This window comes from Protopterus annectens, chromosome 1.part0, assembly GCF_019279795.1.
Source record: "Protopterus annectens isolate FY-2018-M chromosome 1.part0, PAN1.0, whole genome shotgun sequence".
Taxonomy (NCBI): domain Eukaryota; kingdom Metazoa; phylum Chordata; order Ceratodontiformes; family Protopteridae; genus Protopterus; species Protopterus annectens.
Window position 1 is genome coordinate 453,299,285 of NC_056725.1, and position 27,687 is coordinate 453,326,971.

Consider the following 27,687-nt stretch of genomic DNA (forward strand, 5'->3'; position numbering starts at 1 on the left):
AGCACATTCTGGGTTCTTCTCATAAGACTGCAACTAGAAAGCTGTATGCTAGCAAATGGAAAAAGTTTTCTTGCTGGGCTTCCAAGTATCACATAGGTCTCTTCACAGCCCCGGTGACCACAATTCTAGATTTTTTAGCAGAGATTTTCAGTCAAGGTGCAGCAGCAGCTACTATACGAGTACAATTAGCTGCCATATCTAACTACCATGTAGGAGGCATGGGATCAAAAATAATGTTTCATAGATTATGTAAAGCTTTTCTGAGGGGTACATTCCTATTAATACTTCCAATAAGAGAATCACCACCTCCCTGGGATCTAAATTTGGTATTGACTTCTCTAATTCTCCCTCCATTCAAGCCAGCCTCCTCTTGCCCACTGAAGTTCCTTACATAGAAGACTATCTTTTTGATAGCCATTACTTCAGCTAGGAGAGTTTCAGAACTACAAGCCTTGTCTGTTCATCTTCCATATTTAGTTTTCCACAAAGACACAGTCTTCCTTAGAACAAATCCTTCCTTTTTGGCCATAGTTTGTTCTGAGACCAACTTGAATCAGTTCATTGACCTACCTGTCTTTTTTCCTCAACAATGGCAACAAGGCAGAATACAAGCTTCACCAATTGGATGTCCAAAGGCAGTTACGTTTCTTTTTACATAGAACAAAGGAGTTTAGAAAATCTGACCAATTATTTGTCTCATTTTCAGAGACTAGAAAAGGGGTGCCAGTTTGAAGGGTCACCTTATCTAAATGGCTCTCTGACACCATTACTTATGCATATATTTCTCACCATAAGCAAGTGCCAGGTAAAATTCGAGGCCATTCGACTAGAGCTATGTCGACTTCCACCGCTTTCCAACCCAGACTTCCATTGCTTTCAATTTATGCTGCAGCCACATGGGTCAATCCTCATACCTTTATTACTCATTACAAAGTAGATGTGTCCTCCCGGAACAGGGCTTCCTTTGGTTCCACTGTTCTGAAGAGTTTATTCCCTTGACCCACCAGAGAAAAAAGGTCCTGGGGACGCTGTCCCAGCCATCAAGAATGAAGGCGAGATGGGACAACATAACATAAAGAAGTTATGTACTCACCGTAGCTTTCCATGTTTGTTGTTCATAATCTTGCCTTCATTCTTGCATTCCACCTCCTTCCCCCCTTCCTGGAGGATTGAGAGGAATTTCTGGAATTGGTCTTGAAGTTATGTGATTCCTTCTTGTCTCATGAGACATGGGCTAAGGATTTTTTGAATTTACTCTTTCTTCCTTTTCTGGTTGTATTGGTCTAGTAATTAGTGTTTGCAAACAAGATCCAGGGAACTGTCGCCAAGCATCATGGGATAAGGGTGTAGCCTTGAGCCAGTAAAAAGCTCTCGAGCTTTAGTATTTGGCCGAGTCGGAACTGATGCTCACTTCTGAACCCAACCATCAAGAATGAAGGCAAGATTATGGACAACAATCATGGAATGTTATGGTGAGTACATAATTTCTTTTTTGAGTGGATGGGGAGTCTAGTCCAGAGCACTGGTATCATCTGCGAGATATACCTTTCCTTCCAAACTGTTCTGTTGCTGTTCATGAAGAGGTGTAGATCTGCAGACTGTGTATTTCTGATGATATCTTCATAGGTAGGTACTAGGCTATTGGCTCTAGGGCATAATTAAGCCTAGCCAAACTGTTTCGGCTTGCTCCTCCCAAGTGGCTTAGTTACCTGTGCCTCTGTCGAGCAGAGCCACAGAAGTGATTCCCGGGGTGAATTTCTTGTTCCCCATCCACTCATCAAGATTCTTCTTGAAGAGCACTAATGAGGAACTCTGCCTCACATATATGGGGGCCTTATTCCAGAGCAAGGGGAGTCTCTGGGACACGAATCTGTCCCTCCAACAAGTCCTGTTTATTTTTGAGGTCAGGTTTAGGTCCCTAGAGAGTGTAGCTCAGGTAGATTGGGTTTTCCTTAGGTGGATCATTTCCAGCAATTCAGGGTTAGAGATAGCCTTGTATGTCATACAGGGATCACCTCTGAGCACCCGGTATGCAACAGAGTACAGCTGAAGTTTTTTTTAGCCTGGTGGCACAGGACATATGTTTTAGGCCCGTTATCCTCTTGGTGAGGCATTTTTGAGGCCTCTCCAGTTGTTGCAGGTGTCTAGTAAGGTACATCCCGAATGGGGCATTGTACTCAATAATGGCTCTGAGTGATGAGTAGAGGGGGACAATAACTTCCTTTTTTTAGATGCAAACCCCTTCGTGATAAGATGGGCCATGTAGAAGGATTTTCTGACCACTTTAGCGATGTGGTTATCGAAGGAGAGGTTACTATCCACCTGGGTCCCTAGGTCTCTTATCACACTCTGTGTTAAGTGAGTTACCACCTGTGTGGTAATATGTAAGTACTTGTTTTTTCCCCGAAGGGGATGACAATGCACTTTTTGGCATTTAGCTTGAGGCCATGATTTTTGCACCATATATCTGTTTCAGTGAGCCCCTTTTGTAGGATATCTATGTCAGCAGGAGTCTCAGTTATGGCACCCAGTTAGCAGTCGTCTGCGAACTTTTAGCCGCAGTCCCATCTGTGTTTGCTTGTACCTCGGAGAAGTAAATACCGAACAGGAGCGGTCCCAAGACTGAGCCCTGGGGTACTCCACTTGTCACAGGTTTGGAGTCTGATCTAACGTTTCCTATTTTCACTGTATGGGTTCTGTCTGTGAGCCAGTTAGCAACCCATCTTGTGATGTAGGTGTTTATATTTAGGTTAACGAGTTTGTCTGTAATTCCTGAGTTGGGAATAGTATCAAAGGCTTTGCAAGGTCAAGGTATGCCGTGTGGACCACCTTTCCCTCATTGATTGCTTTGTTGACCATCTCGAAGAAGTCAGCCAAGTTTAGGAGACATGACCTGCCCTTTACTAAACCAAACTGAGTAGGGTCTAAGGTTTGTAGGCTCCCAGTGTTGTTGTTAGAGTTCCATGATGATGCGCTCCATGGCCTTACAGACGAGGATCGTCAGGCTTATGGGGCGATAGTTCCCGGGGTCGGGGGTGGCTCCTCCTTTGTGAAGCGGGACAACCATTGCCGTGTGCCACTCAGTGGGCACATAGCCTGTGGAGAGGCTGCGGTTGAACATGGTATTCAGATGAGGGATTAGTTTGTTTTGGAGTTCATGATTCATGCAGCCTGGGATGCTTTCTGGTCCCATGGATGCTGTGTTCTTTGATTTAGAAAGTGCCGTTTTCACCTGCGTGTCCATGATTATGGGAGCAGCGCAATCTTTTGGTATAGATATGGGCCCTTTAGGGGGTGAGGGTGGGGTAAAGTTTGCACTGAACCTATCTGCCTTGCTAATGTGCAGTAAATTTATCAGTAATGGGTTGGATCATGCCTTGTATGCTAGAGATAGGTCACCTCTTAGTAGTATGTGGGATATCAGGTATAGTAACAGAAAAAAGCACCACTGGGATAGAAAAAAACAGCTTCACAGCACCAAGTATAAGAGATATAAAATGGTTTTAATATTCAAGTTTTTTCCACGACAGACAAAGCTTTCGGATAAAATCCTTCATCAGTGTTAGAGATTCTCTGCCATATACACTGTTTTGTATAACATTAAAATAATTACATGGCACAACCCAACCTATCATATGAAAATATTAATTATTAAACAATAAAATTTAAAGATACATATTAGTTCATCATAGTTCAATAGAAATAATAAAGTAACAGAAACAGTCATTCCATTTTATCAGACTTTCATATAATGTTGTTTATATTTCAAAATCGGTTTAATAGAAACATTATTAATTCCAGTTGGACAATCCGCATGAAGTCGATAAAATGGAATGATTGTTTCTGTTATTTTACACATTGGGTACAGAGAATAGACAAAAAGGGTCTGGAATTTACTGGCAAAAGCTGGCAAAGGAACAAAGTATTCAAAACAAATAATTAGAGATGGAAATGTAATAGAATGGGAAGAGGACAAGAAGACATTTGGATTGCAGGCTAGTGATTGCCTTCCCAATCGGGGATTGATATCAAAGTGTATAGACTGAGAAGGGGATAGTTGAATCGTTAATAAAAGACCTGCAGTGGTTGAGAGTGTAATTGAATTTAAAACAGAGGCTGCTGAAAGGAATGATTTAGTAAGGCATATAGAATATTGCACAATAACTGCAGAAAATCAGTCAGAAGTCTGAAAAGATTGGGAACAGATTAGATAAGCAATTCTCAAAGAAACAGTGGAAGGGCATGTGCGACTCCTGTATATGCAACAAAGTCTAGAAGATTAAGAATTTTTGCCTGGAGATATTTGCATGTATACTTTTATACCCCCAAGCAAACTTAAAAGAATTTTTCCTCGGATAGATGACAAATGTTGGAGGTATGATGAAGAAAGATACCTGTGAACATGTGTTTTTGGAGTGTACCGAGTAGGCAGACTTTAAAAATTCCCTACAGGGTACTCTGTCAGGAATACTGGGCAAGCAGTTAAGTGCAGTGGCGGCTCATGGCACCAGACTGCAGCCCCTCCCCCAGTTGTGTGAAGAAAAGAACATACATTTCATTTTGTAAAATAAAAAAATATAAGTTAAACTGGCTGGTAAGTGCTCTAAGCGAGTCCGACTTACAATGTCCCAGAACTTGAACTACGCATGTGTTTTTTTTATTTTTTGGTTTCTGTAAATCTGGACTCGGACTGCTGTAACAGCAGTCCAGATTATGGAGAGTACTGCATCAGTGTGTGATGCCCAGAAGTTTGTGCACTTTAACTGCATAGTAAAATGGAAGGGGGTCGGACTGCCACATTTGCAGTCATGTACGTGACATGGACGGCCCAATGGCTACTGATTGGTTCTCGTTCTCTTTCCTTAAAAGAGAGCGAGAAATATTCAGTACAGGCAGTGCACAGTACTTTTTCTTACTCTACAGTGGTGGTGCTACCACTGCAAACAGCTTTTTTGAATTGATTCCTGAATCCGTAGCTACTTTATTTGTTTGTGATCATGATGGAGATGGACAGTCAGTCACTGAAGATTATTAGAGGTTGAATGAAGACAGGAAGAGAGGTAGAAGGGTAAGGAAGCCCTAATTTTCATAGGTTCATAGGTTCATACTAGGCTATCTGCCCGAGGGCATTTATAAGCCTAGCCCATTGTTTTGTGGCTTACGCCACCCCTTTAGTATGGGGAACTATACCCATTATTTTGCTGTGCCTCTGTCGAGCAGTGACACTGAGGTAATTCCTGGGGTATATCTGCGATCTCCCATCCATTGGTCAAGATTTCTCTTGAACAAGGCCAGCGAGGTGCTCTGCCTCACATGTACCGGGATTTTGTTCCACAGCATAGGGAGTCTTTGGGTGATGAATCTATCTCTCCAGCACGTCCTATTAATAGCCGTGTCGAGGTTTAAGTCTCCGCCCTTGTGGCTCTGATGGATCTAGATTTTTGAGGTGAAGCATATTCATCAAATCTGGGTTTGACATGGCCTTGTATGTTAGGCAAAGGTCACCTCTGAGCAAGCGGTGGCGACTGAATAGAGCTGGAGTTCTTTCAGTCGGGCAGCATAGGACAGATTTTGAGACCCTTTATCCTTTTGGTGAGGAACTTTTGTGGCCTCTCCAGCTGCTGCAAGTGTCGGGTCAGATACATTCGAATGGGGCATTGTACTCAATCATTGGTCTGATGAGTGATGAGTAAAGGGAGACTATGACCTCCCTTGATCTAGATGAGAATCCCTTCATGATAAGGTGGGCAATGTAGAAGGACTTCCTAACTACTTTAGCTACATGGGTGTCGAATGACAGACTACTATCAACCTGGGTCCCCAGGTCCCTGATAACTTCTTCTGTGCTCAGTGGATTGCCACCTATTTGGTAGCTATGGGTAACCTTGTTTTCCCGAAGGGTATGACTATGCATTTTTGGCATTTAACTTTAGGCCGTGGCTCTGGCACCAGTTATCCGTTTCTGTGAGACCCTTCTGAAGGATATCTGTGTCAGATGTGTTTTCTACTATGGCCCAGTTTGCAGTCATCTGCAAACTTTGTCAGCCATAACCCTCCTGTGTTTGCTTGTACTTGGAAAAGTAGATGCCAAACAAGAGTGGGCCCAGGACTGAGCCCTGTGGGACACCACTTGTGACAGGCTTTGAGTCTGACATGGCGCCAGCAACTCTGACCCTGTGGGTTCTGTCACTCAGCCAGTTTGCAACCCATCTTGTGATGTATGGGTTAACATTTAAGCTGATGAGTTTTCAATGATACCCGAGTGGGGTATTGTATCAAGGCCTTAGCCAGATCGAGGTAGGCTGTATGGACTGCCTTTCCCTCATCAATGGCTTTGGTGACTGTTTGAAAAAGTCAACCAAGTTTAAAAGGCATGATCTGCCTTTGACAAAGCCAAACTGGGTTGGATCCAAAGTCTGCAAATTCCCTATGTCTTTATTTATGAGGTCCATTATGATCCTCTCCATGGCTTTGCAGATAAGGCTTGTCAAGCTAATGGGCGGTAATTTCCAGGGTCTGTGGAGGCACCGCCTTTGTGAAGTGGGACCACAGTTGCAGTGCGCCACTCCTGGAGTGCGTATCCAGAGGTAAGACTTTGATTAAACAGCTGTCCTAGCTGTGGGTTTAATTCCTCATTGAGTTCGTGGAGCACACAGCCGGGGACACCATCGGGTCCCATGGATGCTGTGTTTTTTGCTTTGGAGAGCAGTTCTCACTTGGCTGGAGATGCTTGGGGGCTGCACTCATTTGGTATAGATATCTCTCCTTTTGGGGAGGGGAGAAGTTTGCACTGAACCTGTCAGCCAGTATGTTGGCAATGTCTGTAGGATCAGTAATCTTCACATCATTTTGAACTAGTTCTGAGCATATCTGGGAGTTTCCTCCTAGGTTTCTAACATAGCTAAAGAAGGCCTTATGATTGTCTTTTGAGTCTTTAGCTATTTTTGTCGCAAAATTGGCTTTGGATGGTTTTAGGAGAGCTCTTAGTTTTTACTTATAGTGATCAAGGGTGTCTTACCTTTTAAGGATTTTGCTCTATCTTGTAGTAGCTTCCTCCTTTTGTTGTAGAGTTTGTTTATGGCTGGGGTCCACCAGACTGGACGCTTGCCTTTGGTACAAAGAGTCTTTGTTTTTCTTGGGATTGCCTTATCCATGCAGTCCTGCAGGTGCTGGTAGAAGGCGTTTGTAAGTGATTCAGCGGCTTGAGTATTGTTTTCCACGGTTCAGGGGCCTGAAAGGAGAGCACACTAGTCTTTAGAAGTGTGAAGTCGGCTTTTGAGAAGTTCTTTACTGTGGTCTTTTTTATTTCAGGTGGGGGTGGGATGAGGACCTCCAGCGAGATTAGTTTGTGATCTGATCTCACCAGTGAGGGGTATACTTCCGGTGTTGAACATTGTGCTCCCATGTTCGTGATGATGAGATCAAGTATGTTATCTCCTCTTGTGGGGATGGTGACTAGTTGTTCCATGGCATTTGAGTTTATGAATTCCAGGAACTTTTGGGCTAGGGTGTTTGGGCTTGAGTAGTGTTCCCAGTCTATATTAGGGTAATTGAAGTCACCTAGTATGATGGTGTTTGGTGATGCATTTAACTATTAATTGGGAAATTAAGTTATGAGGCCAGGAAGTCTTTCTACTTTGGTAGAAAGATTATTTTTTTTTTTTTTTTTTTTTTTAACAAAGCTTGGCTATCTGTGATGGAGAGAATCGCCTAAATGATTCTTGGATCAAGGGGGTTTGTCAAGCTATAATTCAAACTGAAGTGTTTAACATTTGTTCATTGGATGGCTAGAAATGTTTAGGGAGAATATAAAATTGGTGGGTCATTTTTATTTTTTTTTCAGTGGTAAAAAGTAGATCTGTTTTAGCATGCATACTTAAGAGTTATGCATTACGTCCTGATTAACTGCAGATTTTGTAGGCTTACGTATCTACTCCATGGGTAGGTTAGTAAATATTGATACTGCATATAGCAGAACAGAAATGTGAGCTATGTGTAACGTAAGCATATTCTGCCAGATGCAGTTTTATTCTGTATAACTTAACAAGCTTTTGATTTTTGTTAATTTAATAGCATGCTAATCAAATTTCATTTTTTTTAATCGACAATACACACAAGTTGGTATTTTTCAGTAATGTTTTTGTTCCTGAAGTTGAAAGAGTACAAAAATTTAGATATTGTGTAGTTCTGTGGTGTAGAGGAATAAAGCCAAATACAACACCAAACATACTTGTCATAGGTGACTCCATAGTCAGACACACTGACGTCCCACTCACCAGGCTGAACAAGGAGAGGGTCACAGTAAGCTGCCTATCGGGCGCTAGAATCCGCCACATAACACAAGCACTCTGGTCACTCCACGGCAAGTACAAATATGACACAGTCATTGTCCATGCTGGTGTGAACAACCTGAGACGTACCTCCCTGGACTACATGAAAAGAGACATAGAGGAGCTCTCTGATTATGTAGCCCAGGCAGGTATGACCCTGACCCTGAGCAGTATCCTTCCTTCACCAAGAATGATGCCACAATATAGAGACAAGATGATCAGCTTTAACAATTGGCTTAATGTCTGGTGTCATTCAAAGGGGATCCAGTGTCTGTCTGCCTGGGATGACATGCTTGACAAGCCACGCTGCTTAAAGGGACGGCTTGCACCTGTCACCCTGGGATTCGGATATTGGCTAAGGCTCTTGCCACCCCCATAGTGCCTTTTTAGGCAAGGCTCAAATTCTAAACCTACCACCCTAGAAAACAAAAATGGGAAGAAACTGAGGGTAATGCTGCTCAATGCCAGAAGTCTAAATCTCAAAATGCACACACTCGAGGCCCTTCTCAGTATGGAGAACATCGATGTCTGCGCTGTAACTGAAACCTGGTTCAAGGCTCCTGAGAGCACCCCGGCACTATTAGGTTTTACCTCATATCATGCGTTCGGCCCCAAAACCCGGACCACACCACAAAAGGAGGGGGTGTATCCATATTCATAAAGGATACCCACACCTCCAGGTTGGTGGCAACGCACAAAGCTTCAGAAACCATCCAGGTGCAACTAACCATAGGCAAAACTGCTCTACAAATTGTAGCATGCTACAGGCCACCCTCTCAAACTCAGGAACCCCACACAGCCTTCCTGAAGACACTGGAGGGTATAAATGTATCTCCAAACACCATCATATTGGGTGACTTCAACTACCCGAATATAGACTGGGAACATTACTCAAGGCCAGACTTTCTAGCCCAACGGTTCCTGGAGTTCATAAATTCAAATGCCATGGAACAGCTAGTCACTGTTCCCATGAGAGGAGAAAATATACTAGATCTCATTATCACAAACATGGGGACAAAATGCTCCACACCGGAAGTATATCCCTCATTGGTGAGATCTGATCATAAACTAATCTCACTGGAAATCCACATCCCGCTCCCACCCCAAACAAAAAAGACCACAGTGAAGAACTTCTCTAAAGCAAACTTCACACTACTCAAGACTGGTGTGGTATCCTTCAAGGCCCCTGAGCCAGTGGAAACCACAACCAAAGCTGCGGAAGCCCTTACAAATGCCTTCTATGAACACCTCCAGGACTGCATGGATCAGGCAATCCCAAATAAAACCAAGACTCCTTCCACAAAGGGCAAACGTCCAGTCTGGTGGACCCAAGCCATTAACAAACTTTACAATAAGAGGAGAAAGCTATTACATGATGGAACAAAATCCATAAAAGGGAAGTCACCCCTGATCATTATTAGTAAAAAAATACGAGCACTCATAAAATCAACTAAGGCCAATTTTGAGAGAAAAATTGCCATGGATTCAAAGGACAATCATAAGGCCTTTTTCAGCTATGTTAGGAACCTGGGTGGAAACTCCCAGATATGCTCAGAATTAGTCCAAAATGATACAAAAATCACTGAACCCACAGACATTGCCAGCATACTGGCAGACAGGTACAGTGCAAACTTCACCCCCCTCCCCCCCAAAAGGAGAGATAACTATCCCAGCAGAGTGTAGCCTCCCAGACATCTCAAATGCGCAGGTGAAAGCTGCTCTCTCTAAAGCTAAAAACACAGCATCAATGGGACGGATGGTGTCCCGGCTGTGTGCTACACGAGCTAAATGAGGAATTAAACCCGCACATAAGGCAGCTGTTTAATCTCCGCCTTACCACAGGATATGTGCCCAAGGAGTGGCGTACAGCAACTGTGGTCCCACTCCACAAAGGCGGTGCCTCTACGGACCCTGGTAATTACGCCCCATACGCTTAACAAGTCTAGTCTGCAAAGCTATGGAGAGGAGCATGATGGAGCTCATAAACAAAGGTAAAGGGGACTTGCAGACATTGGACCCGACCCAGTTTAGCCGTCAAGGGCAGATCATGCCTTTTGAACTTGGTCGACTTCTTGAAACAGTCACCAAGGCCATTGATGAGGAAAGGCAGTCCATACAGCCTACCTTGACCTTGCAAAGGCCTTCCACACAATACCCCACTCGGGTATTGTAGAAAAACTTAGCTTAAATGTAAACCCATATGTCAGAAGATGGGTTGCAAACTGGCTTAAGGACAGAACCCACAGGGTTAGAGTTGCTGGCGCTATGTTAGACTCCAAGCGGGTCACAAGTGGTGTCCCACAGGGCTCGGTCCTTGGCCCCTATTGTTGGCATCTACTTCTCAGAAGTACAGGCCAACATGGGAGGACTTTGGCTGACAAAGTTTGCAGGCGACTGCAAACTGGGCCATAGTGGAAAGTGCATCGGACACGGATATCCTTCAGAAGGGACTCACGGAAACAGATAGCTGGTGCCAGAGCCATGGCCTGAAGTTAAGCGCCAAAAATGTATAGTCATACCCTTCGGGAAAAACAAGGTAACCCCAAGCTACCATATAGGTGGCAATCCACTAAGCACAGAAGAGGTTATCAGGGACCTGGGGACCCAGGTTGACAGTGGCCTTTCTTTTGACACTCACGTTGCTAAAGTGGTTAGAAAGACCTTCTACATTGCCCACCTGATCATGAAGGGATTCACATCCAGATCTAGTGAGGTCATTGTTCCCCTGTACTCTTCACTTATCAGACCAATGATCGAGTACAATGCCCCATTCGGGATGTATCTCACCCGACATCTGCAGCAATTGGAGAGACCCCAAAAGTTCCTCACCAAAAGGATAAAGGGACTCCAAAATCTGTCATATGCTGCCAGATTGAAGAAACTCCAGCTCTATTCAGTTGCATACAGTCTGCTCAGAGGTGACATGTGCCTGACAATACAAGGCCATGTCCAACCCGGAATTAATGGACATGCTCCACCTCAAAAAATCCAAATCCACCAAAACCACTAGAGCAAGCGACTTAAACCTTAGCACGGATATAAATAGGACGTGCTGGAGGGATAGATTTATCACTCAGAGACTCCCTATGCTGTGGAATAAAATCCCGATCCATGTGAGGCAGAGCACCTCGCTGGCTCTGTTCAAGAGAAATCTTGACCTGTGGATGGGAGATCGTAGGTTTATCCCGGGAATCATCTCTGTGTCACTGCTGTACAGAGGCACAACAAACTAATGGGCACAGTATTTTTCATATAAGGGGTGGCGTAAGCCACAAAAAATTGGGCTAGGCTTATAAATGCCTCAGGGCAGATAGCCTAGTATAAACCTGTGAACCTATGAAACCTATGGGGCATGCAACCAGAGTTTTATTTGTGGCTAGGTTACATGTATTAGCTGGTTGGAGAGGGTAAGAATGAGGTGCTGCTGCTTACTTGGCCATCGTGGAGGGCAGCTGTGGCTTTCCAAGTGGGTGACACCATGTCTGAGCACTATACCCTGTGGAGTTTGAGCCTACTGAGTACACCGTACCAGGTATATTAGCACTAAAAGCTGAGAGGAATTTTGCAAGCAGAGGTGCACTTCCCCTCAGAGCACAGCTATACCATAGCCTGGAAGAGCTGTTGAAGGTGGAGTAGGAATGTCCAGAGGGGAAAGTGAGAGGGCAGGCTGCTGCAAAGGACTAGAAAGCTGGCCTGTTTCTTGTACCCGACTCTTGCTATCTGGAAACAGAGGATTAATTGTGAATTCATAGGCAAGAGCAGATCAGCAGTAGGGCTCTTGGCCAGCCTGGAAATTATAGGCTTCCCCATGGAATGAATTGGCTGAGTGGGTGCAGGTAGATGAGCAGCTGGGTGAGGTCCTGGGGGCAGAGGAAAAATTGTGTTGTAAGCTAAATAACAAGATTTGGTTATATTCTCATGTAGGAATGCTCCAGACTTGGGCAACCATCCTTTGAATGTTTTAGAAGATTTTTTTCAGATTATAGGTGATTTATTTTTATCAGAATACATTAATGCGGAATCATCTATGATTGAATGAATTGAAGCAGTGGGCATTAAAAAAACATGTTAAAAACAATTGTGTCAGATGTGTACTTAATGAAGTCAGTTGATCTCTTCAGGTCACTCATTTAACATCAAATTTGACTGCTAAATTGTAAAGTAACGTTTATTAAACCCTTTTTTGATATATAAAAGCATAAGTGTTTGGTGAATGGAAGAAATGGGGTGCGTGTTGGAATTGGGGTATTTTGTACAAGTTGTTGCTTGAGAGTTGGAATGGAATAGTCATGATGCTTTGTCAACAATGAATAGAGAACTTAGAGTGGTAATCTTTATTGTGACTGTGACTGTACAAATACTAAACCATGGAACTGGAATGGATTGTTTGCAAGATAATACGACATGTTTGTCAGTCATTGCAGTGAATGAAGTTGATTTTCTGCACAATCATCAGATTCTTTCATTTTAAACAAGCATGTGAAATCCATTTTAATTTCTCCAAGTGGTTTATTTTTCTAATACCATGATGGGAATGGACCTCATTCCTGAGTCGGGCAATATTAAAGTTCATGCAGTCTGTATTGTTTCACTCTGTTAGCCAAGAGTGCTCTTCTCAGCACCTAGAACTGCCTCCTCCCTGCAGTTAGGTATATTGGTAGCATACTTAAGACAGATTGTTCTTTTTAGTCCTATCAGTCCCATTACTGTTGGGACTGTCTGGGTATTTTTTCCAACTTGCTCTTGTTTCTGCTTTCAAATCCTGGTATTTATGACTTTCTTTTGCCACTTGAGACATTGTAGTAGCTGGCTGTAGCAATTTCAGTTATAGTGCTTCTTTAGTCTTTTTTTTCCTGAATTACTGTATTTTTTACATTTATTTTTTAACTTCTGGTAATAGCTGTTCTTATGTGATATACACTTCATCATTCTGTGTAATGTTTTGTGGTTCATATTTCCAGTGCTTCTCAGCTACTTCTGTACTGTAGCCTTTGCATAATCCACAGTGCAACAATTTTGACACATCATTGTGTCTTTCAGTTTAAAGACCCTTAGCCATGAATGTATGACACACAAAAATGCGCACAAGCCTTAGAGATGTTTTATGCTGGCTAATGCAGCTTGAAATACACAGAAGGTGCAACTGGGGTAGGTATACATGCAAACATACAGAATGAAACTCTGTGTACTGTAGACTGCAGTGTGAAAGCATATGTGTACATTGTAAGTAAATGTATAGCGATGTGGATTTTATTTTACTCCTTTTACCATAGCAGAGGTGGTTGTTATTTCAGTATTTTATGTATGTATATACATACATACATATAAATATATATATATATATATATATATATATATATAAGATACTGAAATAAACATTTCCCCGGGCCTCGCTGAAAAGGGGTTTTATTGCTCAAGTCAGATTTTCCCAGCAATCAAATGCAATAAATAAATTTCCGTATAGCAGCTGCCTATACTATATGTTGTCGTGGCTTACTCATGTCTTGGAGAGGAATACAAATGCTAACCCTACCATGGACAAAGGGTACATGGTAGAGCTAGATTGGAATCTTAAAACTGTCCAATAGAAAGGAAGGGCAAACTGCAATGTGTAGGGGACCATGCTATACTCTACGTAGGCAATATGAGACAGAGAATAGTTGGAGTTTTTTTGAGTCTGTCCATATAGGACAAGTGTATAAGGCCTAGAATCCTCACTGTGAGGTACTTCTGCCCCTTTCTAGTTGGCCACAACCCTTCCCAATGGCCCCACCCATTCAGCTGTCTCCTGCAGCCCCTGTTTGATTTGAAGTCTCCAGCTGCAAGTGGTTAAGTGTAACTAAGGAAATGATTTTTTGAGCTGCCAAAAAAGCAATTTCTAGAAAATCAAAATCTAAACCAACTATAGTTGAAGTAATGAATATTGTAGCAGATAAAAAACAAGAGATGGGATCTTTAGAAAAGGATTAGGAATAAGTTGTTTAGAAAAAAAATGGAAATTGTGGGACCAATCCATGCAGTAAAATGTTTTTGGGAGGAGTGAAGTTTAAGAGAAGGCAGGAATTCAATCATTTATATAATGTGACCTAGATTATAGGATGTGTAGCAATATATGTGATGTATAATTTTTATAAATGTGAACTTGTTAATATGGTTTGTTTACTTTTATGTAAATGTAAGTGTGCCTATGTCACAAGTGGTAATTCATCATACGTGTTTGAAAAAAGTGTTTGAAATGTACAAGTTTGCAGTGTGCACCATTTTGCTTTCATCCACTGTTTTGATGATCTTTAAAAAAAAAAAAAAAAAAAACACCAGGTTGAGTAAACATCCTGCCCTTGAATCCAAACTGAGATAAGTCCATGTTTGTGGTTTTCTGTGTCAATTCTATGATAAGTCTTTCCATGGCTTTGCATATGTGGCTAGTCAGACTTATGGGTCTCTAATTACTTAGCTCTGTGAAAGGACCTTTCTTGTGCAGGGGAATGACTGCAGCTGTTCTCCATTCATTTGGTATAAAACCTATGTAGAGACTGAGATTGAACAGTGTTATTAGGATTGTGGTGAAGTCGTGCTTCATGCTGTGTAAGATGCATACAGGGATATTGTCAGGACCCATCAATGCAATATTTTTAGCTTTTGGTATCACCTTTAGTACTTGGTTTTGTGTGATAGCTGGAGGTGAGACTGAGCTGGTTTCAAGTGCATCTTGAGGGACAGATGGAGGGGGGAAGAGAAGTTTTAAGATGGAGCTAAATTTATCGGCCAGTAGCTTCTCTGTATCTTCAGCCTTATTGTAGGTGACATCAATCAGTCAGTTCAGCGGATTGCTGTGTTGTGCTTTGGCTTCAGTAGCTATTTTAGCCTCAAACTTGGCTTGGTGGATTTTATTAAGCTCCTGAGTTTTGTTTCAGTGACAAGGGTTTTAACATTCTTGGAGTTGCTTTTCTTACTTTTGATAAAAAGTGTTTTATTTTTATTACAAAGTTATGGTTCCACCACATGGGTTTGCCCTGCATTTGTTCCTGCAGGATACACCTCCCTCTGTGCAGCTGTTTACATACTGGTATACTGTGGTGGTGAACGTTCCTGTATATTCAGTGGAGTTAACTGGGTTTGATGGGGATTTAAAGTTTGGAGGTTTATCACTAGGGTAGGTAGTTGTCTTAGAAAATTTTAAAGGTACTGTGGATAGAAGGGATTGCTGGTTTCAGTTTAATTTTGAAGGAGACTGCTTTATGGTCAGACCTAACAGTGATGAAGATACGCAATGGATTATGCATATGCCCCATATTAGTAAGGACAAGATCCAAGATGATGATCACCCTCGTGGGTACTCTGACTAATTATTCCAGGGCATTTGTATTAACAAAGTCCAGGAATCTCCGTGTTTGTGCACTAATGGCGGTGTAGATTTTCCATTCTATAGATGGATAGTTTAGATCACCAGGACGATGGTATTTGATTTGATACTGAGTGATTCTAGGTAGGCATTGTGGCTTGCTTTCCTCAGTGTGATTTCTTTAGCTAACTAATACATGATATGAGACCTTTCCGATGGTTATTTAGACATGATGAAGCTATAGTGCATTATGCTGCTTTACCAGCCTTGATGTAAGTCTGTTCTGAATATAGACTGATTTTATCTAACCTTTTTTCCTCTCCTGTTTAGTAGCTGATCTAAACATGTGGAAGGCATTATACCCCTGTGAAGCCAGTGTGCTGTCCACTATTTTAAACCATGTCTCAGTCACTACACAAACAGCAGTGTCCTTCAGGATGACAACGGCTTGTAGGAAATAGAGTTTCTTGTTTGGGCCCCTAGCATTGATCAGTAACACTGTCATAGTTTCCTTTGCTTGAACTGAAGTAGTTTACTTCATTTGCTCTTGGGGGTGTTCGGATCCGGATCGGATCCGAGATAGCAGCTTCACCAGCATCTGATCTGAGCTCCAAGCTCCTCCCCTTACCCACAATACCCCTCCATCTCCTTCCTTCCCTCAGATCTCATTTGCCACAGCTTAGCTTAGTATTGTGGTCTCGGAGCTCCAGGCGTGGTGAGTGTTTATTAAGCGAATTCTCAGTGTAAGTGAGTCTATTTTCTAGTAGAGTTAGGTCAGGGTTTCCCTTCTTTCCTCCCCTATCTCATTGTGCGTCTCATTTAAAAAAAAAAAAAAAAATTGAACGTCAATTAGTGCGGTAGTTTCTTCTCTTCCCTCTTTATTAGTGAGTGTATGTGTGTGTGTGTGTGTGTGTGTGTGTGTGTGTGTGTGTGTGCATGGTTGGATCGGTAAAGACTGTTTCTTCCCTTTTTCTAGTATGGCTGAGCAGGCTAAACCTATTTTTAGGAAGCGCATAGAGTGTGGCCACAAGCTGTCCCCAGCTGATGGCCACACTTTGTGCATTGTGTGCTTAGGGGCCTCTCACCTGTCTACTGATGGTCAGATTTGTACAGGTTCTAACCCTAGGGCCTTGAAAGACAGCAAGTTCAAACTTATTATGAAGGGGCTACTTTCTGCTTCAGGGACAGCGGTCCCCTGCGACTACTGCAGTCATGGCTGTGACTGTCTCATCTCCCCTTCTTCCTCCTCCCAGGCTGGGACTCACCATCCTGACAAGAGGCCTGTGGAAGGTGACATCTCTAAACAGGGCAAGGAAAGGTTAAGAAGAGATTCCTGGACCGGTCGGGTCCCTCTGGTCCTCCTCAAAAACTGCAGGCTATTTCTAGACATAGCACTCCTCGGCTCTGGTCACCTAGATTTTCACCGGAGTCGGAGGAGCCTAGACCATCTAGAGCCTTTGTGCACCGACATTCCAGGTCTGCGTCAGTGGCCTCATCACGTTCCATCAGAAGTTTAAGTGAAGCGGAGATGGGCAAAATGACGTGAAGATTCATTCGCACCGTGATCCATATGGGAGTCTTGCCAGCCCCCTCGCTTCCTTTTTTCACTCCTATAACTACTTCTCTGATCCGACCCAGATATCGAAGTTTTTGGATCCTGGAGGTCTCAGAGTCGGGGGTCCGTGTCGGTGGTACCTTGTACCTCGACGCCAGCCTTTACCTTGAGCATGTCGGATCAGACTAGTTCGGACCTGAGCAGTTGTTGGAGCCGTAGTCTGGACATCGGATCTGAGGGGGGGGTTTCATCGGCTCTGACCATGTCTGGTCATGGCCCTCCCCTCCGCATCGCGGCACCTGCAGGCTCTGCTCCGATTCCCCCATCGAATCTGAGGATAGCTGCTTCCTTACTGGTGTCACAGGAGGCTCGCTTTCCTTCGGCATTCGATGTGGTGGAAAGGGTTCTCTGTAGTGGGTTGAGACCCCTGATTATTTCCTCTGATTCCGTCTTGACTCCCTCGGTTCTAGAAGCTAATTCGACCATTTTGTCCACTCAGGGACAAGCCCGTCCCTGATGTGCCCCAGGTGGTTCCCCTTGCAGAACAACCAGCAGTTTGCAAGTCTGCTTCGGAGAATCCCACAGATGATTTCTCACAAATGGACATGCAAAAGGAGGCACCTGGACTCCTCCCCAGAGTCTCGCACCAAGGACATCGATTTGGGGAATGCTCCACCATCATGGAACTCTTGCGCCAAGGGGGGGGGGGTCCACCCTCATGCCTACTGCGAATGAGTCTGTGTTTCTGGAGGTCTTTGGCACAGGCCCTTTAACTTCTTGGGTGTCCCCTCATGCAGATCCATTAGTGGACCTTTTCACCACCTGGGCATGGAAGGACCGGACACCGTGAAGCCAATTCCGAAATGCCAGGACAAGATCCTGAGTCCCCCTTTGGATAGACCTAGTTGGAACAAGGGGTCCCCTGTAGACAGTGTAGTGGTAGCAGCCGCCACCAAGAAAGAACTAGCTCAAGAAAGTTCTACAGTCCATCCCTCCAACCGAGAGTCCAGGACGATGGATCGCCTAGGGAAGCGGGTATATGCTTTTCAGCCATCTTTTCCGTAAGGGCTTTGAATTATTTGGCACACGTTACCCGACTGCGACGCGACCTTGTCAAAGAGCTAGCTTAGTTGTCCCTGGAGTCCATGTCGCCGGAGGATAAGCGCACATTCTCCGTCTGGATGGCCACTCTAAAAGCGGTATCTAACACATCCATGCGCCTCCTTTCGCATGCCACCACCAAAGGAGCATCAAGGACTGCCGGGTCTGACGTTGCCATGAGGTGTCATGCTTGGCCCAGACTCTGTCAGTTCACGGAGCCCTTTAAGGTGTCATTTGCAAATGCCCCTTATGATAGTTCAGTGGCCTGAACCTTGGCTGGATGGATTTTATTAAGCTCCTGAGTTTTGTTTCAGTGACAAGGGTTTTAACAATCTTGGAGTTGCTTTTCTTACTTTTGATCAAAATTTTTTTCTTTTTATTACAAAGCTATTGTTTCACCACATAGGTTTGTTTATAGGATTTGCCCTGCATTTGTTCCTGTGGGATACACCTCCCTCTGTGCAGCTGTTTACATACTGGTATACTGTGGTGGTGAACGTTTCTGTGTATTCAGTGGAGTTAACTGGATTTGGTGGGGATTTAATGCTTGGAGTTTATCACTAGGGTAGGTAGTTTGTCTTAGAAATGTTTAAAGGTACCGTGGATAGAAGGGATTGCTTGTTTCAGTTTAATTTTGAAAGAGACTGCTTTATGGTCAGACCTAACAGTGATGAAGATATGCAATGGATTGTGCATATGCCCCATATTAGTAAGGACAAGATCCAAGATGATCACCCTCATGGGTACTCTGACTAATTATTCCAGGGCATTTGTATTGACAAAGTCCAGGAATCTCTGTGCTTTTGTACTAATGGTGATGTAGATTTTGTATTCTGTAGTTGGATAGTTTAGATCACCAGGAAGATAGTATTTGATTTAATACCGAGTGATTTTAGTTCCTGCAGGTAGGCATTGTGGCTTGCTTTCCTCACAGAGTGAGTTCTTTAGCTAGGTAATACATGATATGGGACCTTTCTGATGGTTATTTAGACATGAAGATGCAATAGTGCATTATGCTACTTTACCAGCCTTGATGTAAGTCTCTTCTGAATATAGATTGATTTTATCTCCATCTTTTTCCCCCTTCTGCTTAGTAGCAGATCTAAACATGTAGAAGGTATTATAGCCCTGCAAAGCCAGAGGTGCTGTCCACTATTTTAAACATTGTCTTTCACTACACAAACAGCAGTGTCCTTCAGGATGACAAGGACTTGTAGGGAGTGGAGTTTCTTGTTTAGGCTCCTAGTGTTGATCAGTAACACTGTCATAGATGTTCATCGTGTTTCACTGTTGCAGTCATTACTCTTGGGTTATCCTGCTGGCAGGCGACCCGCGGTCGGCCAGAATTCCAAAGTCTAGGTCCGGCGTCGGTTGCTTTCGCCTCTTCCCTGACGTCAGTGTGCCAGGAGTATAAAAGATGCAGCTGACTCAATTTTCTTCAGTCTTTCTTGCCGCGCGGTGCCCGAAGCAAAAGCAGTTCGCAAGTGCCGGTCGGCCGACTCCTGCGATTTTCACAGACGAATTTCAGATCCGAAGTCTTCATTAAAGCTAAGTACCCCATTTGGGAAACTTTTTCCTTGCTCCAGACCGATGTCAGAAAAAATTAACAACTGTATTACTTGTGGGAAGCAAATACCTCATAAGGATTATCACTCTTACGGTATTCCTTGCCTAGGCCCTGATCATAACGTTGCTAGCTGTCGGTTTTGTGCTAGATTCAACAAACGCACTATTAAGCGTTGGTTTGATTTTGCTTATTACTTTGGCCGAAAATTCAATTACATAATGCCGTCGGAACAACCGACAACCGGAGTTTCTAAAAAGCGCAAGGAAAAAGAGAAGGACAGGCATCTGAGATCCAAAACCGACGATGAGGCTTCCACTAAGTCAGTCGCCAGTTCTCAGTGAGGTGCTTTCGCAGCCCCTGACACCTGCTACCTCAGAGCCACAGGCCGCTGACGATTCCCACGTGGAGCCAGCTAGGCCTCTGGATATTCAAGGTATTGGACACTCTGAAATCTTTCCCTCAGATGGGTCCGGAGCCGCTGAGCAGGCATCGGCTTCTGAGGGTGTTTTCAGACCTACACAGTTGTATGTAAAGCTTAATCCAGCTTCAAAAGCAAAGACTACAGCAGCTTTAAGGACAAAAAACAAGCACAGCATTCTTCAGAACAGACTTCCATGCCTAAAAAAAACAGATGCTCAAAATGGCCGAAGACCTTATTACCTTGATCAGTGGTTCCCATCCCCCTCGTGACAAAAGGCCTAGGCAAGAGACAGACTATGACTCTTCAGATCAGGTTTCTATTTCCTCCGACTCATCTTCTGCACAGGAATTCTCTCTTCCTCCCTATGAGGATTCTGATGCTGAAGAATCCATTCCTTTAGCCTCTCCTCCTGAGGATTTTTCTTTTGGAGAAGCCCTGCATACCATGAGGGAACACTTCCACTGGGAGAGCCAGGATTACTCAGAATCAAAGAAAAGGCTCAGAGATTTTCTTTTACTTCCTCAGCACAGGCCTCTTGCTATTCACCCTGTGCTAGACATTGTAGATGTATTTTCAGAGTCCGGCCTTTCTCCAGATTCCTTACCTCCTGCTCCTGTTAAGTCAGACAGATATTACAGTGTTCCTGATTCTCATTAATTTCTTTATAAAAACCCTACTGCTGACCCAGAATCTATTTCTCAGGGTCCCAAGGGGGTTAAGGCCGCTACTGCTAAAAGCCCTGTCCCTTCTGACAGGGACTCAAGGGCACTAGACAGATGGGGAAAAAAGGTTTACACTTCTGCTGCTTTGGCTGTGAGAGCTTTAAATTGTCAATTTCATATGATTAAATATCAGCAATACTTAATGTCACTGTTAAAACAGAAAATGTTGACTAATTCTGATTGTACAGAAAATAAGGAAATACAGGATTTTATTGCATGCAACTGAACAAGTGGGAAAGCATACATTGCAAAGTGGTTTTGACTCTCTAGAGGCCTCCTGCAGGGCCGCAGTTACGGGTTCTGTCATTAGGAGGTATGCTTGGTTAAAGGAACAAAATCTGCCTGATCATGTTAAAGCAAAATTATTAGATGCTCCATTACAGCATGATACTTTATTTGGTGTTAAAGCAGAGGAGGTTTTGAAGAAAATGGAGGACAAAGCGAAATCTATGCAAACAGTAAAGGATTTCTTACAGGTGCAGCCACCAAAATTTAGCAGGAACTGGTCTACAAAGAGGCAGATACAGACGTCCCAGAGGCAGATCCCAGCCCCAGGGCTCATACAGGCCTAAACAGTGGGGTGCTTCTACCTCCAAAACTGGAGAAGACAAAGCACAGCCATACTGGAAACAGTCTCAATGACTTGCCTCTGCCAGCACCAAGCACTTATCTTCTTGCAGCCCCCTTAGGGGGAAAACTAGCACTTTTCTCTCAAAATTGGCACATGATCACCCAGGACAAATGGGTATTGAATATAGTGTCCCAGGGCTACAAGTTCCACCTTCACACCCTGCCAAAGGCAAAAGGTATGCCAAACCTGCCACACAATCAATGGGCAGAGGCACAAAAACAAGTTTCGAGCCTTATGCAAATGAAGGCCATTCAGCAAGTACCACAGCAAGAGCAGGGACAAGGATTTTACTCAAGACTTTTCTTAGTCCCCAGAAAGGACAAGACCTGGAGACCAATGCTGAACCTGTCTGTTCTAGACACGTTTCTGGACGTTCCAAAATTCAAAAGGTTAACTCTGCAGCAGCTTCTGCCCATGCTGGGCAAGAAGGCTTGGCTTGTAACTTTGAACTTAAAAGAGGGATACCTGCATATACCAATCAGACAATCTTGCAGAAGATACCTCAGATTCATAGCTGGCTCAATGCACTACCAATTCTCTGCACTGCCCTTTGGCTTATCTACTGCGCCCAGGGTCTTCACAAAATGCCTTGCACCAGTAATTGTATTTTGCAGACAAAGAGGAATTCAGATTTATTCCTACTTGGATGACTGCCTTATACAAGCAGAGAACAAGGACACTCTACTAAAGCATCTGGTGTTCGTAAAAAGATTATTAATTTGCCTAGGGTACACAGTAAACGAAAAGAAATCAAAACTAGCACCCTCTCAAGAGAGAATATTCCTGGGTGCAAGCTTAAATACAACTGCCCAGATGGGCTTATCTCACGCCAGACAAACGAGGACAACTAACTTCTTACTTCAAAATGTTGGCAACAAAAGCCCAGTTATCTGCAAGAAAAATTCTGCAGGCTTTGGGCTTCATGGCATCCTGCTAATTCCATATGCCAGACCGCATATGAGGAAACTTCAGTGGTACCTAAAAAGTGTCTGGACTCACCATTGTCAAAACCTGGAAACATTAATTACTCTCAATCCTTGCCTGCAACAGGAGTTTCGATGGTGGGCTCATGCCTGTCACCTCAACAAGGGACAGCCTTTCACTCTACCCACAGCCAGGCAGTCAATAACAACAGATGCATCAGACTATGCCTGGGGAGCACACATGGCAGGAAAATGTATTCAGGGCACATGGCCCACAAGCCCAATGCATCTACATATCAATCAAAAAGAGATGCTAGCTGTTCAGAATGCCCTGACAGCTTTCAAGGATTTACTCCATCCAGGGCAACTACTGATAAGGACGGACAATACTACAGTCATGTGGTACATAAACAAGCAGGGAGGCACACATTCCCACCCCCTCTGCAGACAAGCCATGACTTTATGGAACACAGCATTGACTTATCAAGTACACCTGCAAGCACAATTCGTGCCAGGAAAGAACAATACTCTGGCAGACGAACTAAGCAGAAACCTTACAGATCCCCGCAAATGGAATCTGGATCCACTACTCTTCAGCATGATAACAAAGGAATGGGGATGCCCAGACATAGATCTATTTGCCTCCCCTCACAACTGCCAACTACAAAAATTCTTCATAAGGACTTATCACAAGCAAGCATGGAAAGTGGATGCTCTGTCATTCAGCTGGAAAAGTCTAACAGTATATGGCTTTCCTCCTCTGCCTCTCCTCGCCAAGGTACTCCTAGGTACTCCTAAAGGTCAGACAAGAGAAGCCAAAAATTATCCTGATTGCCCCAGACTGGCCACGCCAGCACTGGTACCCAATCCTAAAACACTTGTCTCAAGACCCAGCCTGGACACTGCCTCTTATTCCTCACTTACTGACCCAGCAAAACAATCAGATTTTGCACAGCCAACTCAGGACCCTAAATCTGGCAGCATGGCGGATAATGTAACCATTCAACACACACCTCTCTCTAAAGCAGTGATGGACGTTATTTTGGAGGCCAGGAGGCCCAGTACCAGGAATCTTATGCAGACAAATGGAAAAGATTCTGTGCTTGGAACCAGGCACAAGGACTTGACACATCTGTACCAAATATTCCTCAGATTTTACAATACCTAACTGAGATGCTGGACAAAGGCCTATTCTTTTCATCAGTTAAAATTCATGCCGCCGCCATTTCAGCTCATTACAATACGGAACCTCCTATTTTTCCCATCCATTAATAAGACAGTACCTCAGAGGGGCCAAAAACATAAGACCTCCAAGGAGAGCCCCAATACCTGCATGGAACCTCAATTATGTTTTGGAAAAACTCACACCGACGCCTTTTGAGCCAGCCAATACAGCTGATATAAAGTTTATATCTTGGAAAACAGCTCTGCTCCTAGCAATAACCTCTGCAAGACGAGTTTCAGAGTTACAGGCACTCATGGCTGTGGAACCTTTCATCATTTTCCACCCAGACAGGGTTTCTCTAAGAACGAACCCTACATTTATGCCTAAGGTAGTGTCCAGTGTGGCGCTTGACCAAACTATTCATCTCCCTACCTTTTATCCAAACCCACAGAATAAAGGTGAAAGACTTCTGCATTCGTTGGACATACACAGACAACTACGCTTCTACTTGGACAGAACTAAAGCTTTCAGAAAAACCGAGCAACTTTTAATGGCATATGCTGCAGTATCTCAAGGAAAGCCGATCTCCAAACATACACTTTCAAAATGGATAGGCCACTGCATTCGTTTCTGCTACTCACAACATGGCAAATAAGTGCCCAAGGCCATTACACCTCATTCTACCAGGGCAGCAGCCACTTCAGCAGCCTTTCTCAGAGGAGTACCAACCAAAGACATTTTAGAGGCTGCAACGTGGAGTTCAGTGCACACTTTTACAAAGCACTACCGTTTACCTCTCTACTCTAAATCCAAAGCCGGCTTCGCCACTGCAGTTTTGCAAGGCCTTATAGCCTCTCCTAATCCTCTTTAGGCCCAGCCACCCAGCCTTAGCTTTGGGATTCAACCCAAGAGTAATGACTGCAACAGTGAAACACGATGAACATAGTACAGTTGTGTGCCTACCATAAATGTAGATGTTCGAGTGTATTCACTGTTGCAGTCCAAGTTACCCACCCTCCATCGCCCTTTTCTTTACTGGGACTTACCTATACTTCTCTATCTTATACAACCTATGTGGTTTGTAGATGAAGGAAATGTTTATTTTACTGCATGCATAATTATTGGCATAATATTTTTAGCCTATTTTGGGGGCACCTGACATCTGGGGCAAGAAAAACTGAAGAAAATGGTGTCTGCTGCATCTTTTATACCCCTGGCGCACTGACGTCAGGGAAGAGGCGACAGCAACCGATGCCGGATCTAGACTTTGGAATTCTGGCCGACCGCGGGTCGCCTGCCAGCAGGATATAACCCAAGAGTAATGACTGCAACAGTGAATACACTCGAACATCTACATTTATGGTAGGTACACAACTGTACTTTTCCTTTACTTGGTTTGTTATGTTGGTATGTTAATCAGGTTGGCATTGCCTGCAAAAGACACTATGGGGTGGATAATTTCTTTGCCATTAGTCAAAACCTTAGAGGGGACAGATGCAGGCCATCCCTGATAAAGCAGTATGGTCCATCAGTCATATCATCCCAGACTGAGAAATATTGGACCTCTTTGAATAACACCAAAAACTAGGTTAATTATTTTTTGCTGATATTGTAGCATCATCCTTAGAAGAGGTAGAATGCTGGTGAATGCCAGGCATATAACTGCCTTGGACACAGTGAGAGCTCCATCATGTATCACTTCAAGTATTCCAGGGAGATGCACCTAAAGTCATTGACTCCTCCACAAACTTTGATAAAGTCATACAGGTACTTTTTCTAGGACTTGAGTTCATGCATAATCTGACAGATCCTGGAACCAGACAGGCATTAACTTACTGTTTCCTTGCTAAGTTTGGTAAAAGGCACATCTATATGTCTTACAATGGGGTCAGGTCACCTATAGCAAGAACGTTTGGGTCGATACCTGCCCTGTGGGCTCAGCATCTGTGACGTCTGTGATTTTTTTCCCTCCTGCTGTCTTCAAGTTTGTTGCTTCTTGGTTCCTGTGTTAATTCTGCTTCTGTTTCTTACTGTTTTGTTCTTTCTCACTAATGCTATATGCTTTGTCTTTTACTAGTACCTACTCTTTCCATATTTCTGCAGTTCATCGCTGAGGCGCACATCAGCATTATTAACAGTTGCTTATGCTTTTGCTAGTCCCTATACAAGTGTGTTAAAATATGAAGTGTCCCGGAATGGTGATGTGAACTGCCCAAATATGCAGTGTAGAGTTTAATTTCACCAAGCTACCGTTCCAGCTAGAAAGTCTGTGTGCTTTTATGCTTGATGGTAGAAGATTCAGCATAGTATGCTTTAAAATGTTTTTATGGTAGTTTTACATGTAGCTGAACCCATTTAAAGTTGAGAGCAATTCCAATGATGAAGTAAATGAAATTCTACACTTTTTTTTTTTTTAGGAGATCTGCACTACTTTGCTTGTAATTTGCTATAGTGCCCTTTCTTGGAGAGACACATTGACATGTCAGAGAACTACCTCAGTGCTTTGTTGGCCACTTATTAAACAGGTGAGTGTTGCAGTATTGAGAAAGCTTAGCTAGAGACTTTTAACATGGTACATAGTGTATATTCATGCTTTTTGAATACATGCTTTTACAGACAATACTGAATTGCATTCCATTTGAGTTTCTGGCTCTTCCTTCTTTGGACCTCTGTTCTTGCCAGTTTCTAAGCTATACATCCTCCATAGCCACATGTAAGAGTCGGCTGACCCTTAAAAGTGAGGCCTGTTTTTTAATAGTCTCGTTTCCGAAGAAGTTGGACAAAAGAAGATGATCAGAATTGCTGATCTTACAGCTTAGATTCTTAGCTACTTTTTTTTTTTTTTGCATGAAAGACTAATATGTTGGCTTAGTTTCAGAAGTGTGGTATCTATCATTTTTCTGTACAGCAAGCATTCTGGAGTTTTCATTTTGAATAATGGAACTATGCACCTCACCTCTTTACCTCAGAGTAGGAATTATGACACAGTTAACCATTTAAAAATGAAAACACGGCTTTATGACTACTTTATTCAGTGATTAGCCTGATGGCTGTATGAAATTGCTAGTTCTGTCTGCTGTTCAGCATTTGATAGTATGATGAAAATGAGCATGGTTTCAACCTGTTTAGAAAACATTTGATTTATTTTATTAGCCCCGTGCAGTAGGTAATTAACTGGCTTTACTGTTCTGATATCTGCATCTCAGCACAAGTCCTGAAATTTGTAGTTCCCATTTGCAGGAGTCTGTATAAATTCTTGCTAGTGCAGTGTCATACCATAACGAAGCCAGGAGAGCTAGTTCAACACCTGCATTCCCCAGTTATTTTCGGCTTCTCGCATCAAGACAGTTGTCAGCAGAAAGTGTGCATATTTGATGCCTGAATCACACACACACCATTTTAGTTTTCTGTAATCCTTAAATCACAAACCAGGACCCATGTTCCACAGTTTGTAATGGCTTGTAGTGTTGCACAGTCTGAAGAACCATTACACATACCAATGCGTCAGCCTAGTCATTTTCAAGTAGAGAAGAGAGAAGTTTGATACTTGCTTTACTCTAGGTTACATGATGGCTTTGGACAGTGGCCAGCACAGTGATCAACAGAAAGGTTTTCTGCATAATCTGGAGTTAAGTGCTGGCAAAACACGGGAAGGGGAGAGCATCAGAAGGCTTGTGAGGGCCTCCTCTCGCAAGACTTAACCCTATGATAACCATTGGGATCTGATATGCCTCAAACTTGACCTCAGCTTCCAGGAAATCAAGCTAGTCCGCATAGTCAGCTTTGTTTAACTGGATGGGTAATTTGGTCTACAGACCCTTTTCATGCACTATATATATATATATATATATATATATATATATATATATATATATATATATACACATGTGTGTGTGTGTGTGTATATATATATATATATATATATTTTTG

At 43.3% G+C, this 27,687-nt stretch overlaps 1 protein-coding gene across 2 annotated transcripts in view; it reads left to right on the top strand.

The window, feature by feature from the left end:
• The window catches only part of XPO5 (exportin 5), a 2,857,558-nt gene that overhangs the window by 2,404,828 nt on the left and 425,043 nt on the right, over positions 1-27,687 (top strand). For both annotated transcript variants that reach the window (XM_044060355.1, XM_044060360.1), the window contains exon 28: positions 26,175-26,282. In XM_044060355.1, coding sequence (XP_043916290.1) covers positions 26,175-26,282 — 108 coding nt within the window. The remainder of the gene's footprint in view (positions 1-26,174; positions 26,283-27,687) is intronic.